Source organism: Nomia melanderi, chromosome 3 (assembly GCF_051020985.1).
Source record: "Nomia melanderi isolate GNS246 chromosome 3, iyNomMela1, whole genome shotgun sequence".
In the NCBI taxonomy this organism is placed as follows: domain Eukaryota; kingdom Metazoa; phylum Arthropoda; class Insecta; order Hymenoptera; family Halictidae; genus Nomia; species Nomia melanderi.
Window position 1 is genome coordinate 13,502,731 of NC_135001.1, and position 19,996 is coordinate 13,522,726.

At 32.6% G+C, this 19,996-nt stretch overlaps 2 protein-coding genes across 13 annotated transcripts in view; both read left to right on the top strand.

The window, feature by feature from the left end:
• The window catches only part of sona (sol narae metalloprotease), a 115,047-nt gene extending 106,677 nt beyond the window's left edge, over positions 1–8,370 (top strand). For 10 of the 11 annotated variants that reach the window (XM_031990336.2, XM_031990340.2, XM_031990330.2 and 7 more), the window contains 7 exons: positions 1,006–1,132; positions 2,162–2,326; positions 2,572–2,698; positions 3,143–3,247; positions 3,684–3,835; positions 4,540–4,976; positions 7,691–8,370. In XM_031990336.2, the coding sequence (XP_031846196.1) occupies positions 1,006–1,132; positions 2,162–2,326; positions 2,572–2,698; positions 3,143–3,247; positions 3,684–3,835; positions 4,540–4,976; positions 7,691–7,827 (1,250 nt within the window). In that variant the 3' untranslated portion in view covers positions 7,828–8,370. The remainder of the gene's footprint in view (positions 1–1,005; positions 1,133–2,161; positions 2,327–2,571; positions 2,699–3,142; positions 3,248–3,683; positions 3,836–4,539; positions 4,977–7,690) is intronic. The other variant, XM_076366371.1, reaches the window with a different exon arrangement.
• A 4,528-nt stretch (positions 8,371–12,898) lies between these two features.
• Positions 12,899–19,828, top strand: LOC116432891 (lipid storage droplet-1). Of its 2 annotated transcripts, none has more exons than XM_076365860.1 (8): positions 12,899–13,100; positions 16,092–16,234; positions 16,741–16,926; positions 17,217–17,361; positions 17,649–17,818; positions 18,503–18,760; positions 18,854–18,952; positions 19,399–19,828. In XM_076365860.1, exons 2-8 carry the CDS (start codon positions 16,106–16,108, stop codon positions 19,525–19,527), a joined length of 1,116 nt encoding a protein of 371 aa, XP_076221975.1. In that variant the 5' UTR covers positions 12,899–13,100; positions 16,092–16,105; the 3' UTR covers positions 19,528–19,828. The 2 variants fall into 2 exon arrangements, with proteins under 2 accessions (XP_076221975.1, XP_031846219.2); XM_031990359.2 differs by having other exon boundaries at positions 12,902–13,100; positions 17,172–17,361.
• Positions 19,829–19,996: the final 168 nt, after the last annotated feature.

The following is a 19,996-nucleotide window of genomic DNA, read 5'->3' on the forward strand; positions in this document are numbered from 1 at the left end:
TTGAGAATAAGTGAAACTAAAGTAACTGTTGGGTGTATTAATTTCAGCAGGGTGTACATTCGATTTCAATGAATTCGATTTATTCAGTTATAAAATGATATTATTAAAAATAATATTATTATAAGTTAATATTATTAAAAATATTATTATAAGTTGATATTAATAAAAGTAATATTATTATAAGTACAGAATTTCCGTCTTGTAATCGTTTTTTATTGATATGATAAAATTTGCAAAGAGTTTGCAAGAGTCCTTATTCTATTCTTTCCATCAGTTGATAAATTAATAGCAAGATTGGGTAAACTTTAAGAAACGTAATGACAGCAAGTAAAATATTTTTAGTTTAACAACCTTAAGCATAAAATGAAATATTTGAATTTTATATTTGAAAAAATATACTTCAAATATTTCTTAGTAATAAAAGTAAATTAATGAAATATATATTGCAATAGAATTTGTATCGCTTAAACTAATTTTTGTAGATAGAGAATAAATTTAATGGGAATATTTTATATTATATAATTTTTATATTAAAAATGTCTTCAGTACTCATAAAATAAAATGTTATCATTAAATACTATTTTTAAACATTACTACCAAAAAATACAATATCTTATTTTCAAAATGATATGCACAGTTGCAAATAAAATATACAAATTTATTGTTTGTTGTTGAATTTAATGAAGCATAAATTTATTGCTAGCATTACTTGCACAGTTTTCATTAATGTAATCTAAATGGTAAATTAAAAATTATACTACTCGATTAATCTTAATAGAAGCCATCCTTATAAGACGTGATGTGATCGCATCAGTATTCTTAAAATTGGGGACACGTTTGTACATTTCGCTGATCCGCTATTTAATTTAACTCGCTCAGAATGTAGCTTATTAGACTAAATCAAATAACGAATTTACTAGCTACATTAACATTTCTATTAATATTAACAAATATTCCATACAAGAGATTTTGTAGATTATAAGTTAATCTTATTCATCTATTCAGGTTTTGCGTACGTGGGTGGCGCCTGTGTTGTAAATAAGCGTCTGGAAAAAGTGAATTCGGTCGCTATCATCGAGGATACTGGCGGATTTAGTGGAATTATTGTTGCTGCCCACGAAGTCGGTCATTTGTAAGTTCTTCTTTACCATCTCTCTTGTCTCCTACTGATAAGATTTTTATTATAATACAGAATTTGAGCAGATGCTGTAACCTTCGTTTCATAAAAGAAATATTGTCTTTTGTTATTAATGAATCTGTTTTAATTTGAGAAATTTTAACAAGTGGAATTAGTAGTAGTATTATATACACTTTCGATTAAAAGTTTATCACCACTTCATATATAACGTCACAAATTAAAAATTATGCATCTTATAAATATATAAAATAAAATAACAGAAATTACATATCTTTATATTTGACTAATACACATATGTCCACGTTCCTTTATCATACACAAAAATTCTCCGATAAAAGTAGTTCACAAAAAATGAAAGCTTTTCTTTTAATCGATGTGTTGGTCCAAAACTTTTGATCGACAGTGTATGTATATTTTATGCACTTTAATAGTCAAAATGATCCAAAATGAAAATATGTTAAAATAGATAAGTTTGTAAATCATAGGGTCCCATCCCAGGTAAGTACCGTCCGTTGCAACAAACTTGGCACTCTCGTCTGAGTGATTAGATTCGAAGGCGCACGCTTTGCCCACACGGATTTTCGGTTCTGGTGCATGATTTGCTGAGGCGCTCACGCATACTACTCGGATCGCACGACAGAGAGCACGAGGAGCCGTTTCCAAACTCGCAATTGGAGTTCTCGGAGCAACTGTCTCCACCCCTATGATGTCACGAGTGCCAGGTTCGCTGCAACGGACGGTAGGTATCAACAACGGAGGCCGGTTAAAGCGAAGTCGAATAAAAAGGAGTCTACTGCAGTATATGTAGGTTTTAGTTATTGCATTAAATGTTGCTTTAAAAAAAGCAATTTTATTGTCGCACTGAATCCAGGGACTAGTTGCTGAGAGTTGCTAACATATCTACAATAGAATATTTATATGTTATAAACATTGTAATATAAAGAACTTTTATTAAAATATGTATGATACTCATAGGAAATATTTAAAAAAGAATGAATTTAATTTGAAATTCAAATATTATAGGCTAGGTGCGGTTCACGATGGATCACCACCGCCCAGTTATCTCGGGGGACCTGGAGCAGAAAAATGTCGCTGGGAAGATGGCTATATCATGAGTGATCTTAGACACACAGAGAAAGGCTTCAAATGGTCTCACTGTAGCGTATCGTCGTTTCATCATTTTTTAAAGTAAACACAACTCATTATGTTTATACTTATATATTATGTTTATATTGCATTATTTTCACTGTAAGTTTTGTTATAACCATAATAAGTTTTAGTACAACTTAACTAATTGTATTGTATTTATATATTTCATAAATTACTTGAATCCATGTGGTAATTGTTGAAATAATGTAATATCAAGAATTATCACGATTATCTATTTCTATCAAAGTAATTCAGTTTGCAGTTCATGAAATTATTTATTTTAGTGGCGATACAGCAACGTGTTTATATAATGCTCCCCACGAAGACGAAGCACTTCCTAGAGTTCTACCCGGAAAATTGCTCTCGTTAGACGCGCAGTGTCGAAAAGACCGTGGAACTAGTGCTTGTTTCGTAAGTTTCACCAAAAAACAAATAAAAGAAACTTTACCACAGTTTTTGTACATGAAATATCGTTTTATACAGATAAATGTTAATATATATATAGCAATATTTTGCAATGAACGTACTGTCATGCAAATATACCATGTAGAATGTAGAAACATGCAAAATGAGTCATTCAATCGTACCACCTAAATTTACTTGTAATCCATTTATCATATAAAAAAATGTTCCAAACGAAAGTTATTCGGTATCAATCAAACCAACCATACTTTCTACTTTTTATATCAAACAACTTCTACCTCGACCATCTTTTTACCCAATAAATAAATTTTAATGGTACGATTAAAGAATTCACCCAGTATATAAAATATACTATAAATAATTTTACTTCGTATATATTCAATGATGTTTCATATAACGTTGACTCATTAAAATAATTTTATTGCATTATAGAAAGATGATAGAGTTTGTGCACAGCTCTTTTGTTTTGATGCTGGTTCGGGTTATTGCGTGGCATATCGACCAGCAGCCGAGGGATCTCCTTGCGGAGATGGTCAGGTAAACACATTACAGCTGAACACATATAAGTGTTACTGGACCTAGACAACTATAAAGAATAATAAAAAAATAACTACTTTATTTCTCATTTTTTAAATAATTCTCGTTAAATACAATGCAATAATTATCATAATCACGTGTTGCAATTACATTACATTACATTCATCATTACCTTAAACGTCAAGACCTTTAAATCAAGTTGAGAACATAATTTATTTATTATTTATTTACTCTAACCATTTTCATATTATTTGTTCTTCTTTAGAGTATATGTTTATAAATATATGTAACATATGTAATATATGAATATCTGTTAAATCAACAAGGTATTAATATATTGACGTATGACTTCAAAGTATAAAGGGTTAACTTAAATGTAACAATTTTATATAAATTTGTATGTTGTATCTACAAATAAGTTTATTAACAATTCTAGTACTGCCTGAATGGAAAGTGCGTGGCTGAACACGAAAACATTATACCAGATTACACACAGAATATTCCGACGTATGTACGCCGGGACGGCACTTATAATCCCACTGCCCACAATCGGCCTCTATTCGCTCAATACAACAACACAGAATACAGGTAATAGTTTAGTAATTCATAGATATTTAAATATACTAATAATAACAAAATAATTTAATGTATAGCATCTCGATTTTGTACATTTCATTCGCTTTTTTATTTAAATTCTGTTCAATCTGCAATTTCAAGTATTATACGAGAATGTCATACAAATTTTACGTTCACTAAACTTGAACTTTTATGAAATCGTACAACATAGATTTTGATATTAAATTTGGTGTTATTGCATTTAACATACGCATTTAATAGTTTATTTAGGTGAAATTCGAGTATAAAGAGACAATTACTGAAAAATCTGAACATGGAATCGTATGGTATTGAACTATGTAATTAATCCTATAAGAATGGTTTATAATGCAAATACTGCAAATAGGATATAAGAAAAATGGTTCGAAGTAATTCTATTTCAAGTTTTAAAATAGATTTCCCACTCTGAATGTTCTCTTATTACATTATGTAGTACTACACATAGTTTTAACCGTTCGAGACCCGCGGGTGTTTGCAAAAAGTGGCAGGCGGCGCGATCATGCTTCTTTCGTTTCAATTCAGAAATTGAATTACGCTTTTTTATTTTTACATAAAACATAATAAATAGTACAATCGTTTCGTTTTTTCACTTTCAAACAGGTAATAACAGATTTATTTAACAGATTTACTACATTTGCTATCGTTGTGATAATATTATTAAATGCTATTTGATACAGGTATCCATGGGACTCGACAACACACAGCGCGCTACTATCGAAATTTAAACAATCGTCACCGTTGTCGAATCTTTTCCCGTCGTCGTCGTCGTCGTTGTCGACGAATACTCCTTACAAACGCGCCACACCATTCGCAACAACCCCGGCGACCAAATACACGTACACAACTGCCAATTATTTATACACCAACAAATACAAGACTAAAGTAAATAATAACCTCGATAATAATAGTAAGAACAAATACGGTAGCACCACTACCAGGAGGTATTCGTCGAATCACGTGAACTCGTATTACACAGTTAGCCCTCTCTCGAAAGTAACCAACGAATTAAGTTACCCGAAAATTAGCCCGTTCAAACATAAAAGTACCGTGAGCATGATGTCGTTTCCGGCAACAACCAAAGGAGATCAGAATGGGCTACAAACCAGTGGTCGGGGTAAGAGAAATCTGTATCAAACCAGAGACATTATATTTTTTCCTCAGATTACGATACTTCTTCTCTTCTTTCTTGCTCCTTTAATATCGACTGTATTCTCGACAATGTTATCAGCCTGATAACAGTTTCTATGGGTTCTTCTTCACTTTATCTTTCCTATTACTTCATCTTTCGAAATTCTTTCGTGGAATTTCTGTGTCCTTTGGCAGGTGATGTTTTTTTCTCTTTTTCTCCTTCTCATTTCTCGTCATTATTAATCTGCGTAGCTACTAATGCTACACCACCTTTGGATCAGGAAATTGTGACAGACTGACGTGTCGCCTTTTCATCGAATAATTGTTTTCAAACGCATTTCCCTCAATTCACTTATGGAACAGTGAATAATACGTACTCCTCTTCTGCATCTTCAATTTTTAACACTTTTCCCAGTGGTTCGCAAACTATGCTGTGTTCTTATTTACTTACGTTAAATATACTCTTCGTCCTTAGTGTTCCTTTTCTTTGAATTATTATGTTTTTCTCTTCATATTTGATCTCTTTGTTAGTCAGTATTCGATAGCAAATAAAGTAATGATTTAAGATCAACCAAACCAGATGATATTTACAAGGGAACAAAAAATAAAGTTTAATTCAACGTTGTTAGTTCCTAAATTTCATTAATAAAAGATATGTAAATAATTTCATTGGAATCACTTGTACAATTTGTTGCATTCTTACAACAGAAATATTAGCGAAGTTGTTTCACTGTATTACGGTATTTTAATAATATTATTTAACATAAATGAAAGGATAGATAAATGGAAATAAATGTTATAAATACTCCTAATCGGTTCATGAAAAGTATTCCTCATATTTTATTATGTGTCATAAATTTTCATTGGTGAATACTATATTTGCTATATAAAGTTTAATATTTATAAGTAACAATAAATACATATGAAATAATTTGATATTATTATGCAGTGTAACAGTCGACGTTACTCATAATTCACCACCTTTCGGTACTGCCAACAAAAAGTATTCGGAAACTAAGAGCTAATGAATAAAGTCGTTGATATATATTTAGTACATATCATAATTATTAGCAAATCCCGTTGGATAAATGATTTAAAGCGTATTTTAAACTTGTGACTAGCGTAACATTGACTTGTTTGCATTACTATAATATGTGACAACAAGACGTAAATAAATACCTTGTCATTTTCTTTATATTTATTACCACTTAACAACATTTGATCACTTATAGTAATCACAATTTAGAGAAGAATAAGTGAAACACAGGTACAAATTTAGGAGACCCTCCGAATCTCAGAAACGTATTGTTCTAATTTTTCTAAAAAATTGAAAATAATTCGTAGTTTATTTTCAATATTTTATTAGATAATAAATAATAGTTTTAATGTTAAATACTCATCAATTAGTAATTAAATACTTACGAGTAGTAGTGCAAGTGCATTAATTGCGTTCAGCAACAACTATGCACTTGGTGGTCGGTTAATGTTGTTAACAGTATTTAAGTACTGTAAGTATAACTTGCCATTATTAAATTCTAGTCAGTTAATTAGCGTTGGTAATGTCAATATAACTAAGTACAAGTGCAATAAATAATATATGACGCCATCTTATTGAATGAAATAACCTGGGCAGGGGGCAGGGTAGTAACAATAATGTATAATATGTGGTTAATCAAAAGTAAAAGTTTAATTTATTTAATATAGCGTGTTTCATAGATGTACATAGTTCGCAAAATGCAGATTCTGGTTACTGAAAAATGCATTGTTTTCTACATTTAAAATCTATTGCACTTTCGACGTAAAAAAATACGTGATCACGAACAATAAGTTGGATGTAAATTAGTTGAATACTCAAGACTATAAATGAAGTATAAAGATCTATGCTAAACTTATTAAATCAATTAAAATTGAATATATAAAATACTACGGGTACATAATCCCTGCTATATAAAACGATTTTCATTTCAAAAATAAAAACTTTGTGCAAATAAATTCCATTTGTCTGTTTATATAACGTTTGATTGGAAACGCAAAATATTTACTGTCATTTAAGCAACTTTATAATATTCGCATAATGTAAAAAAAATATAATCACCATATGCTTAAATCTATACCTCGCAACTTTTGTCTGAAGCATTTTTTTTGTATCACTCATATTTTTTAAGGTATTGAATTTCCCGATCGAAACAGTGTTGATATAATTATAATATACACAACAGCAATACTTTTTACACATTGAATATAACATGCTTGAAATATACTTTACATTTGCTGATACTCCTTTATATGTATTGCAGTTTATAAATTATACAATATTATTATCATACATTAAATAAAAGAAATGATGTCTAACTCGTATGGTAGATAAAATATAACCGAAAAATTGTAGGTTCATAAGGTAAAATAAGGTACTATTCCTTTAGAAGAAGAATAATAAAAATACTAAACAGAAAACGGAAAAATACATTTTCGGTTAGTTAATAAAATACCTGGAACTCTACATATTGTTATATAGCTGTACATACTTTTATGTGACCTAATCATAATAGCACACACTCCTTTCATCATCCAATAAAACCATTCACAGTAGACAAAGTAATCTTGAGTCTCCAACGTTACAATCAATTGCTTCTCCCTGCTTCTAAAACCGCCTACATCGTCGTCATTAACGGTCTACTCAGTCCCACGATCTCTTTGCAGAACCAGAGGACGATGAGTGCACGGACGTGGGGTCAGATTGCGCGGAGCTGATTGAGAAGCTGAGAACATGGCTGTGCCATTTGCAATCTGTGAAAAAACGCTGCTGCGCGTCCATAAAGGCGATTTGCTCCGCCTGATTCAACAGACGAGGAGAACGATAAAAATTGATTAGAACGTCGCGGTGGCGCAGTCGTCTACGCAACCGACAGACAAAATCGGCGAGCACTCGGCAAACAATTCAGCTCATCAATCGAGTAGAAACCTCGACTGAACAGGACTAGATCGTGTCCTCGGTGTCGGAACGTGTCTTCCGAACGACTCTCCGAAGTCCTGAACGCTCCGGCGGCCCCGGCTGCGCATCGAAGTGCAATCCCCTCGATTAAGTAGATACATATAACTGTGTTACCCCAGATATAATTTCATTCTTTCTTTTTTTACGGTAGTACCGCAGGAGCTTTGTACAGAGAACGGGTGTTACGAATTCGACCATTAAGAGAACTATTTCGATCGACACTGCATTTGGTATTCAGACGCATATTTATTCGATCGCACGCGATCGCGCGGGTCACCCTTTGTGTCGCGATATAGAAGTATTTCATTGTATATGCGCGTTCGTGTGCGCGAGTACGAGAAGAGCTTTCCTAAATCATGAAAATTGTAGCGCAAGACAATAAATGTGATTATACAATGGATGCGCTTCGTTTCGATTTCATTTACCTGTGTCGTTTACCTGTAACGAAATTCTTTGTTCCATAGGTCGTACGAAATTCGCCTGTTTTTAACACTAAGACTACTGTACCCGAAAAAATGGCGGGTATTAGATTTTTTGTTCAGCAATTATTGGTATCATCAAAGTGCTAAATAATCAAAATTATTGTGAAACTAAATAGTTTCACTTGAATACTGCAATAAATATATGAAGAAACTGGGAAAAATTCCATTGTTACAATTTTTATAAGAATTATACATTTTAACACTTTATCTACCACTCCCGATCGAGGCAATCAGTAATTACCAATATGGTTTTCGTTATCGCGCAGGAGTGTATGTTTTCATTTGCAAGACTTTGTAATTTTTAAATTAAAGTCTAAGGGAATCTCGTAATGTTGTTCTGATTTCTTTTGTTTTAAACCAGCATGATTTCAACAGGTTACCGATTATTAATAAGCATTCGAAATTGAAAAGCCCTCCTTGGGTCCTGTTTTCTCGGACTCCTATCGCTGCAGTCCCCGAGTTTTGAAAAAGAGGAATATTTTTACCGGATGCACAAATTAAGCATTGGTCATGCCTAAAAGAAATATAGTGTAATATTAAAAAAAAGAGAAATTTTCCGGATATATAACTTCGATGTTGTGTACGGCTAGAGAAAAAGGCAAAGGTTTCGACTGTGACTTCGAAGGGCCTGATCAGTTCCTGAGCAAACTGCAAAAGGGACGCACAAGGATACTGTACAGTGCGTTACTCACATAATCCCAGCGGGCCAGTGGCTTGAAAGTGAAGAGGGGCAAGGGAAGACGTCCACTCGCGGCACTCAGCCCGATAGTAATGGTGGAATTAGTTCCGATACGTCTTTGTTACTGGCCGAACCACGAGTTGAGGTGGAGCGTGTGGCCGAATCCCCTTGTCCCTTTTTACTTTTGAGCTACAGGCCGGCTGAGATCATGTCAGTAACGCCTCTCATGTTAGCTCCATCACCTACCAAGCTAAAAGTGCACAGAGGCAAGGGGTCATTTCCACTCACAATGTTCGGGCCGCCTTGAGTTTTGATGCATGGTCATTATTAGCACTCGGCAATAACAGAGGACGGAAGCAAACCCGAATGCGATGTAGTAAGACGTAACGATAATAAACAAAATTCTCTATACTTCCGTCTCACTCTATCGCATTCGGTCTCATTTTCATCCTTTGTTATTGTCGTACGTCAATAATAACCATGCATCGAAGACCGAGGCGGAGCGAACACGGTAAGTAGAAAAGTCGTCTTGCTGCTTGGACTTTTTCACTCATGAGTAATCTACCATCTCGTCAGAACAGGACAATACGAGCATTGGCATTGGTTTCGTTTCGCCGCGACGCACAGTGGGGTACTCGCCCGATCTGAGCGGCCCAAAGGTCATTTTAAAAATTTCACCCAGGCCGAATAATGTTTGCTGCTTGAGGTAGCTGAATATGTAAGGACGAATGTCCTACAATTTTTTTTCCTTGGTTCACTCGGAAAGTGCTGAGATATCCCCAAAGTTAGACATTTTTCGACTACGTGGTTTACTCTTCAAATTTCTCGCAACATTTCCATATGTTTTGGAAAAGTTGTATGAATTTTTCTTCACTTTTTCCTTCTTCAATTTTTCTTCAAAGTTTTCAGGTAAGTATGTATTCTGTCTTTAATAGTTCATTACCTTTTTACCATGAATCTTTATGTAAGTGGTTGTACCAAGCGTATTGAAGCATGTGGTAATTATGTTAACAAATAATTATGGTCTGTTTTATGAAAGAAGAACCATCGGAGGTAGTCCGCTTCTGACCGTGTATTTTGGTGGGGAGTCACATGCGACAACAGAAAGTCGGGCAACGTTGAGCATGGTGTCCTTTTCCACCATAAAACATTCGGACGCCGCGTGCGACGCAGCGATAAACTGCAACCTGTCAAATAGTTATATATAAATCATGATAATGACGAAACGAACGTAGACGTTTAACAATTTCCCACTTTAAGACACAAAATAGACAGACCCGCGACCAATAACAAAACACAATTTTCTTCCACGCAAAACTGTGATTGGCCAATCCTAAAAAATCCAAGTCTACATAAAATAAGACACTACGAGAACCAAACAGAACGCTACGAGACCTCTTGACAGAGAGAACTCTACGAACGCACAACTTTCGCAAACGTTGCGAAACCGAACTTTGTACAAAAAGTCCTCAAAATCCGTATAGCAACAATTAAGTGGTTTTTTACACAAACATTTCGCTGTGTCATTCTCCGATCGGAACAAGAATGCAACCATTTTCACGAAAACCCTTCTGTGTATTACGATAACGTAACAATAAGTCTATTCATTAGATTTCTAAATTTGAGATTCCTGTGAAAATGTATGCCAATGTAATTAAAAAATGGTTTTAGCTAATTATGGTATTCGAAAATTCGAAAAAAAAAAATGTTTGAAAAGTAAACAAAATAAAAGCGATATTATAAATACTTTTATTGTTAACATATACCATACGTATAGTACACTCTGTAGGCTAAGAATATAATGGTTACTTCATTGATGGGATTTTCATATATCGATAAGTTAATTGGTTCTGGAAGGATCCGATGGAAACTTTCTAATGGAAATTTTCAAACTTTGGCGCGTATTACGTTGACCGCGAACGAGTAAGATATTAATTGAGCGAAGCGGTGAGAGCAACAAAAAATTAAAATCACATTAAGTTTATCGCTTGGTTCGTGTTACCAAGGCAATAAAGGAAATGAAACGCAATGAAACGCTTTACCCTGATCTATTTTCTCGTGGAAATGTCTTGTAACTGCGATAAATTAAAAAATAACTGAGGGATAACGTGCCCGACGACTATCCTCTTAAATAATTAATCGAACACGCAAAGTTGCGATATCTTTTACTAAATATAGGTATCATCGACTGACTGTGCTTTATTATAACTTCTCCAACAAATCTTTTTACGACGTTAGATGCACATGTTAGCTCACGTGATTTTTCGAATTAATCATTTTTATAATTGTTCATTGAATTGTAATGAATTCTTATATCGTAAATAATATATTGATAAATATTTATTCAGAAATTGAATAATCATTCAGAATGTATATATTTACACAATTAATAATCGTATCAATGCGTATTTTAAAAAATAAAAATGATTGCTTCACTTTATGCAAATAAGATACAGATCGTTTACTGTACCAAGTAATTATCCCGTATACAATTTATTTAATAACTCGTCTCTCTTCCTCATTATCAACAACATTAGCTTCGAATTGATAAATTGAGAACGCAGACCCCTAACTTACCAATGGTTGCATCTCGTTAGACTAAATCCTGTAATATACTATATTATAATAAAAAAACGTTCATTATATTGACTCCTTCTATTATAACGGAAGTCATTCACAGTATAGGATTATATTAATACTGTTTAACTGTTTAACTGTTTAGAAAGAGCTATTTACACAATGCATCATTTAATGTTCATTTCTACGCATTGCAGTATTTTCACATTTTCAATTCCCTATGAACAGTATACTTTATAATAATTTCATACATACGAGTATTAAACATTACATAATAATAAATATAATTTCAAATAATGTTCATATTACGTCTGTTACAAATATAACATAGGTGTATTGAATTTTCAGAGGCTGACGATGAATATTATAAAAATTATAAAACGACGTTAGGGTAGCGAAATATGTAAGTTATTTTTAAATAATATTCATATAATATTATCCCGAATTAATTGTTGCTAAAATTATTACATGTTCACGATGTCACAGAAAATGGGTTCAGACAACAACATACCATTTATCACGAAGGTATTTATCCAGTTTACACGCCAGAATCGCGATAAACTGAGCAACGTGTCGTGTGAAAAAGTAAGTCGTAGGTTTTTCTGATCATATGTATATACCTTATTACTACATTACTGAATCGATCGTCACTGTCGTGGACTTTGCATAGCAATTAAGGATGTCTCTTGATGATAATTTCGAATTTCCGCATAATATTCTTTCCCATCGTAATTTTCTATGTTGCTTCTACATTTATATGTTGCTTTTACATTTATATCCCAATGAAATAAAACCAACAAATTATATAATTTCTACTAAAAGCAGAACTGTTTAAAATAACAATGATCAATTTCGCTAAAATCTAAAACAAACCAACGTGATAAAACTTCCCAATGAAAAAGAACATTTTTATAATGTCGCATATTTTAAGGTAATCTATAGTCAATCGCAATTATAGTTGCCAAAGCGAAAGGCCGAAATGTTTGAAACAGGGATACGAAGATATTCCATGAACGTTTTATTTAAAGAAAAAAAGAATGTCCGTTTGATAAAGATGGACTCCGGCTGCCAGCAATCTTACCAATCCAATTTTTATAGACAATTCTATCGGCGATATTGAACCAGGAGACGGGGCAGCTATGAAAAGTTTCATCCGCGACAGACAACATAGTCGTCGCGACTGTATCGTCGTGTCATAGGTCACGCCGATGAGATACCATTTCGCATCTCGCGATGTGCAGTCAGCGGCATGTTCTTCGGCGAAACACCAACTTTTCTCTCGTACCATCTCGATTTCGCGTTCTGCCACGTTATATAATCCCATCGTGATCAAACTCTTCAGTCGCTGGCCACCCCTACGCAACGTCCCTACGTTCTGAGGTAAATGTTCACTCATCAAGGTAGCCGTTACGCGCCATTCTCACGCACATTTTCAATTACACCTTCGACTTTTCACGAATTCATGTCATTCTCCACACTCGTCGCGCGCGGATTCACTTCTTTCTCGCGTCGAAACCGTACGCGTTTAGAATAAATTTGATCCTCTTGGACATTCAAGGATGTTCGTCCAGAATCTCGCGAGTAGCAAGATATTTGTTCGCGATGTCCAATGTTGGTGGCTTCGATAAACAGTGATACCGATTAGGGTATCGACCTGGGTTTAAAAGCGGACTTATCTCAATGCGTGCACATTTAGGCGTGTCATCCGTTTGTCAACATGAATGAGAACTATGTATTGATTTGCGTGTGCGGAGAGGCTTCAGTGAGAAGCCTCATGTTTCTGCTGGAAAGATGAAGTTTAGCAATGCAGAAAATATATTGGGTTGTAACAGAAATACGTTCGAATTTGTTCAACGCTTTCTTTTTTGTTTGATTCATTTCATAATGCGATGAAATAACGGGGTTTCAGGTGTTCATATTCATACTCGAATTTATTTACGTTAGTATGTAATAGTTAATAAAAGACACACTATTCATTATGTTATTATTGTTAAATAATGGTGAACAACACTTTCGGAAAAGGTATTTTTGATACATTGAAATTCTTGGTAAAATAAAACAGAAGGTTTCTTAATGAATATTGTACCTACCTACATCACTATTTATCAACTTCTTGCGGCAGATCGTTACTTTCGTTACAAACATATGGCAACTCGCGCATAGTGTGCATTAAAATTTTCTAATTGAATTCTGCATGAATTTTTTTGTAACTTATTAAACTGCAGATATTTATGGACATGTATATTTTGATGAATTAATTTATAAAAATTGGTATTCAAGCAAATTTTTCTGTCATGTTCTAGAAAAGATAAAATTATTACTAATTTTTTGTACATATTTTACCACATTTATTTATTGTGCATTTTTTAGAATTTGATGTATTAATCTATATAATAATTCATTCACCAATGTTATCGTAATAGAAGAAAGTAATAGTTAAGTGACCGTTATCGCTTACAATTAGTCATCGATTGATTTCAAAACAGTCGATCTATTCTAAAAATAGCGTACTGCTGACGCGAGTTATCGAACGTTTAAAATAATAATCAAATTATAATCTAATGACCAGTTTATTTAATTCGATCGCAGCCAGCGTGACACGCGTGACGCGACCATTCTCTTTGGAGTATTCTACGTCACACACGTGACACGATGGGCTACGTGCTTATTTTTGTCTACTACATTTTCCTATAAATGAAAATCTCAAAAACATTAGAAGGAATCTGAAATCATAAGTCTACTTTACTTATATGTGTTTAAATATTATTCATTTGAAGTATAAAATGGTATCATATATATTTAGCTTATAATCAATTATTTTAAAAAAATATCTTACATAACAAGTTAATAATAAATATATTTTTCACTCAATAAGTAATTAAATTGCACTTAATTAATTACACATAATTATTAATAACGAATAAATCTTTTTTGAATAAAGATTTTTTTTAAGCATTGTATTTAGAAGGAGTTTTCTTGTCAACATAATATTCTCGTACGTTACTTCAATAATAAATGTTTCAATTACTTTGTCTGTCGTATCTATCCAATTAAATAATTATCAGCTCGACGTTAGAAATTTCCATGACAGTTTATATTTCACATTCCCAATCTGTAGTCTTCCTGATTACATAATTCGTTCGTGTTTACGCTCAAAACCACGCACTAAAATGTATGTACATACGTAGTGCTATCTTCACATCTGCTGATAAATCGTCCGAGGCTATATAACCTACGGTTTCTATTACAATGTAATTGTTTCGGATATTTAGCTCAAACTTTATACAGTCCTGTCTTCTGCATTGCATAAAAAAGGACAGAACCTTTGCATAATTCAAACTATTTTATTTATTTAAGAATAAAACCATTTCTAACACATAACTAGAATAAAAAAATGTCTATTACTTTATTATATTTATGAATTCGTAGAATATAAAAAAAACGTATACGTCAACAAAAATTAATAATATTTTTGTTCTATACTTACATTTCCTGAATATTATTTATTTTTATTTAGAAGAATTAATTATTAGAATTAAATGAAGAAGAAACTTCTAGTCCACTGATCATATTTTGCATGAACGACAGTGGAGAGTAGTTACATATACATTATAAGATACGCAAATTTTTTATTTCATTATGATTACATGCAGCCATAAGCTTACATAGATTCGACACGTACAAAGAATATTACTGAAAACTTTCCTTAACAGTGAGTTTCTCTAGAGAAAGTTAATCTGTCCATAGAAACAGAAATGAAAAAATCAGTACTGCAGCAATCAGCGGCTTCACGCATCTGCATACTCTCCCTCCGCCTTTCTACCAAAGTAAAGCCATAACTTTCAAAATGAAAACATTTCTCAGTATTTATCGCTTTCAGCGTTCTGGACAATTTATATGGAAATTTCTCGCGTAATCTGTACTACAAACTCACATTCTTGCACAAGTTATTGAACTTGGATTACCGTATCAAATAATTCGAAATAAGAACAATAGAATGATTACAAAATTGTAATTCTTATATAAATTCACATTAGGTTGCTCTGTTTTATATCCTTCAATACCTGTGCCATACATTTAAAATGCAATTATTATTATTATTACAATAAAACTTATCAGAGTTATTAGAAGATTATTATAGAAACTTATGTTCATCTAAAGTAATCAAATACAATAAAACTAAAATTTCTAAAGTAATAATTTCAATAGTCAAATACGAAAATATTATTAAAGAGTAATCTTTTCGATATTAAAAAGATGTAAATTAATTATAGTCGATTATACGTGGTACTGCGTTTAAAATCAATAAAAGGAATCTTTGTTACTTAAATCTAAGGAAAATCTCCATCTAACGAGTTAATTCTGTTATAGCGACGATTTTACAAATGGCGCGGCCAAACGTGAAAAAGCGGCACTCAGATTTGCCGCAATTCGAATTTGTCATCAGGATTACAAATCTTCCCATCGTGGAGAACAGTATACATATTGCTAGTAACGTGTATGATATGATAAAGGTAAGAACCGGCTGTACACAATATTTGATTAGGTTAACACTTCCTTGAATAATTGCTTTCTCTTACCTTTCACTCGCTAATACCTACTCTTCTGAACACACTTTTATGTTTGTAACTAAACGATGAAGGAGAATTATCCATTAACATGTTACATTTCACGTCTAACGATGTACAAAGTAACTATTGTTTCATTTTATGCATGCGCAATATTGTTTTTTCTTCAGTTCATACATGTCACTGGAAACTATATTAAGAAGCAAAAGTGTAATTGCAAGAACAATCTTACTAACAGGCAATATTATATTAATTAAATATCTTTCATGCATAGAAGCAAAAGTTTTATTTTAATTCATGTGTTTCGAATAATTATGATATCAACGATTACAATTCAATTGTCAATTTTTTGAAAATTTTCATTTGAAATAAATGTTTGTATAATTTAATAATTTTCATTTAAAATGAACATTCATGACCATTTAATAAATTTTTTTGCATTCAATGCGTAGCGTTCAAACTCTTTAATGAGTTGGAGTTTGGACACTGCTGAACAGTCATTAGCGATCGCTACAGCATCCGCGAAACCAGCGATTTATGCGTTAAATGGCCCCATCACGACAATCGATCAGCTCCTCTGCAAAGGCATCGACATCGTTGAGCAAAGAGTGCCGTCTGTTCATCTACCTCCTCATCTTGTAAGTTCATGGAATAGAAAAAAACCTTTTTCTATTGTAATTGTATTTCTATAATTATATTTTTTAAATAATTAGAATTAGAATTTTTAATTTTTCTATAACACGGCAATGACTAGAAACTGCAGAATTGAAAAGAAACTGCGTTAGGAAGTATTTTGATCTAGATTGTAATTTACTTCACAGTTAACCATATTGTTACTGGACGTTTTGCGTTTGAATGTTAACTAATTTTGTATTTTATTAAGATGTACAGCAACGCGAAAGAATACGTGAACAATAAAATCTTTAAGCCTGTCCTGATGCGAGCCGGAAGTGTAAAACAGATAGGAAGTCAGGCAGCGAACGCCGCGGCTGATAGATTAAACGATGCTTTGATCGCTGCTGACAAATATGTTGATCATTATTTGCCTGCTGATCCCGCCGATAAAGTAGACGGTAAATAAATTTCTTTTGTATTACTGTTAGTAATTTGTAAAATATATTTATGCACAATATTCAACATGATACTGACATAATTTCAATTTAACTCATTAAGAAATCATTTAGAAGTTCGTGTTAATCAAATTACAATATTTACACTTGTGATTCTTTCTTTTAAATTATATATATATATATAATATAATTAGTTTGATATGTATATTAGTTAGTTTTGTAGCTTCTTCAAAAATGTTTTCAAATTTATATAAAATAATTAAAATTGTCTAACGAAAATAATTTTCCAGATGGTAACCCCGCAGAACCTGTAAGCAAGACTACTCGAACTATTAAGCATGGTGCCAGATTCTCGAGAAAACTACAGAAGAGACTGACGCGTCGTACATTAGCAGAAGCTCGTGCCTTGAAGGAGCAGGGTACAGAATGCATTCATGTACTTTTATACGTTGTGGAACTGGTAAGTTTCATTTACCATGAACACATAAGTTAACAAGAATTCTGGAAAACCGTTAAGGAGTCGTTAATTGTTTGTTGATCGATTGATGATTAATGTTGTGGACAACATAAACACATTTATATCATATGCAATTGTTCAAAATTCCGCACAATAAAAACAATTAAATGTAATCAAGCTCCTACTTTATTCAAAATTTAATAAAAATCTTGAAATAGTAAACAATTGAATTGAAACCTCCATATCTCTATAAACAATAAAGAAAATTTACAAGGAAAACAATTCTTTTTGAAGAATCAAAACGTATCGGATCATGCTATAAACAATGCGATTTTAGTTAACTTTTATTGTTAGTCAGAATTAAGATAAACAAAACATTCTTTGATTTATAATATATTCTAGTCCATTACCTATAGATTATCTATTTATATATACATTGTGATTATATTAAAAAAAGTTTTGTTTATAACAATTTTTAAAAATAAAATATATGAGAAAGAACCGCATTATTTATGTAATGATTCAATATAGTATAAACAAAAATAAGAAAGAAAGATGCATGAAATGAAGAAATTTATGCATTACTATAAAGGACAGCTCCGAATAGAAAAATTAACCCAGCCTCGATAGAACAGAACCGAAAATAAGGAAAAATATTTAAAAAATGAGGAAATTTATGTATTACAGTTAGCAACAGATCCGAAATTAGCATATCAGAAAGCAAAGGAGCTATGGGCAACATTAAGTTTACCGGAGCCGGAGAATCAAGCTCGTCCAGCCACGTTGGAACAATTGTTGGTTCTGTTGACACGTGAATCTGCGCGCCGCATTGTTCATCTTGTAAATGGCACTGCAACATTAGCTAAAAGAACACCGCGTGACCTCGGCCGAGTTCTCGTTCGAGTGTCCCATCAATTGCTCGCAGTCGCAAACGCTTCATTACAGGTTTTTATTAAGAAATTCATCTATTACTTCAATCACAACTGCAGTAAAATTGTTCATTTTTTGAATCTGATTATTTCTCGCGGTCTTTTGAAGATGATACCAGTGATCGGTAAGAAGGATGCTGTGAAAGCACGAATGTCCACGATACGCGCGATCATTCAGAGACTTAGTTCGACTACAAATCATTTATTGGTATGTAGAAGTTAATTATTTTGTCCCCCATAAATCATTTCATTTATTGGAGTTCTACCAATTTGTCTAATTCTGAAGTGTATTGCTGCACGTAATTTCAAGACGTTTAAAATCTTTTAATCAATTTATACAAGTATTACGTTTGAAAACATATATATTGCAGTAAAAAATTTTATATAAAATTGTTCAATTAATGTATTGTACCAATACCTTATGAACTATTTTCTTTGTAATTATATATGAATAAACATATGGATAACGTATTATTTTAATTACAGAAAATGAACACAAATTAATCTTTAGCATGGTACTGATATTATTAAAACTGTGTTATTGTGCTACGTAAAAATATAAAAATATTTCATTTATCAATACGTTTAATAACTGGGCTATATAAATATATTCTCATTGGTTATTAATTTCTGAGTTTGATAATATTTTCACAGGAGCAACTTGCAGCTTTCCTAGCCGGTCGACCGAGCGTTCCTAAAGTCACACACGTCCAGAGTCATCAACAAAACCACAATAACCACATGTCGCTGACTTCTAATCCACCGGTGAATGGCATCGAGTAACAAAGGCGCGTTTAATAACCAGCCACTCCTATGCAAGCGTCCTCTTATTATCGTTCCAATGCCAATGCCAATCGGAAGGATCTCGATATGAACTATCGGGAATTACAAACGTCCAATACTTTGTACTCTCGTGTTTAACTAACGTCTGATATTGTTTTTTATATCGATGGCACAATATATGAGTGTCATCATAATCTTCTGTAACGTTTTATCTCTTCCCAACTACTGCTAATATCTGGTGCACGTTGTAATAATCAGAAATAGGATAACGTGGAAATAAAGAATTGTTTTTTATTCTGTATATTTAAAGTTATTTTTATTGTGTCTTTAGTCTTTGTTTTTTGTACCGTAATATCATCGAGGAAATTCAATTATCCTCTATGATTAAGCTTCAGTAAATCGAGGAATAAATTAATTTATTATTTTATCCTAATATTCAGGTAAGAAATACAACTGAAGTGAAGAAAAT

Bases quoted from the DNA above. Each gene is read 5' to 3' on its own strand.
- LOC116432891 (XM_031990359.2), top strand. From the start codon at position 16,106: ATGGCGCGGCCAAACGTGAAAAAGCGGCACTCAGATTTGCCGCAATTC. The intron at 16,927-17,171 runs GTAAGTTCATGG...TATTTTATTAAG, and splicing joins TTCATCTACCTCCTCATCTT to ATGTACAGCAACGCGAAAGA. The intron at 18,953-19,398 runs GTATGTAGAAGT...ATATTTTCACAG, and splicing joins CGACTACAAATCATTTATTG to GAGCAACTTGCAGCTTTCCT.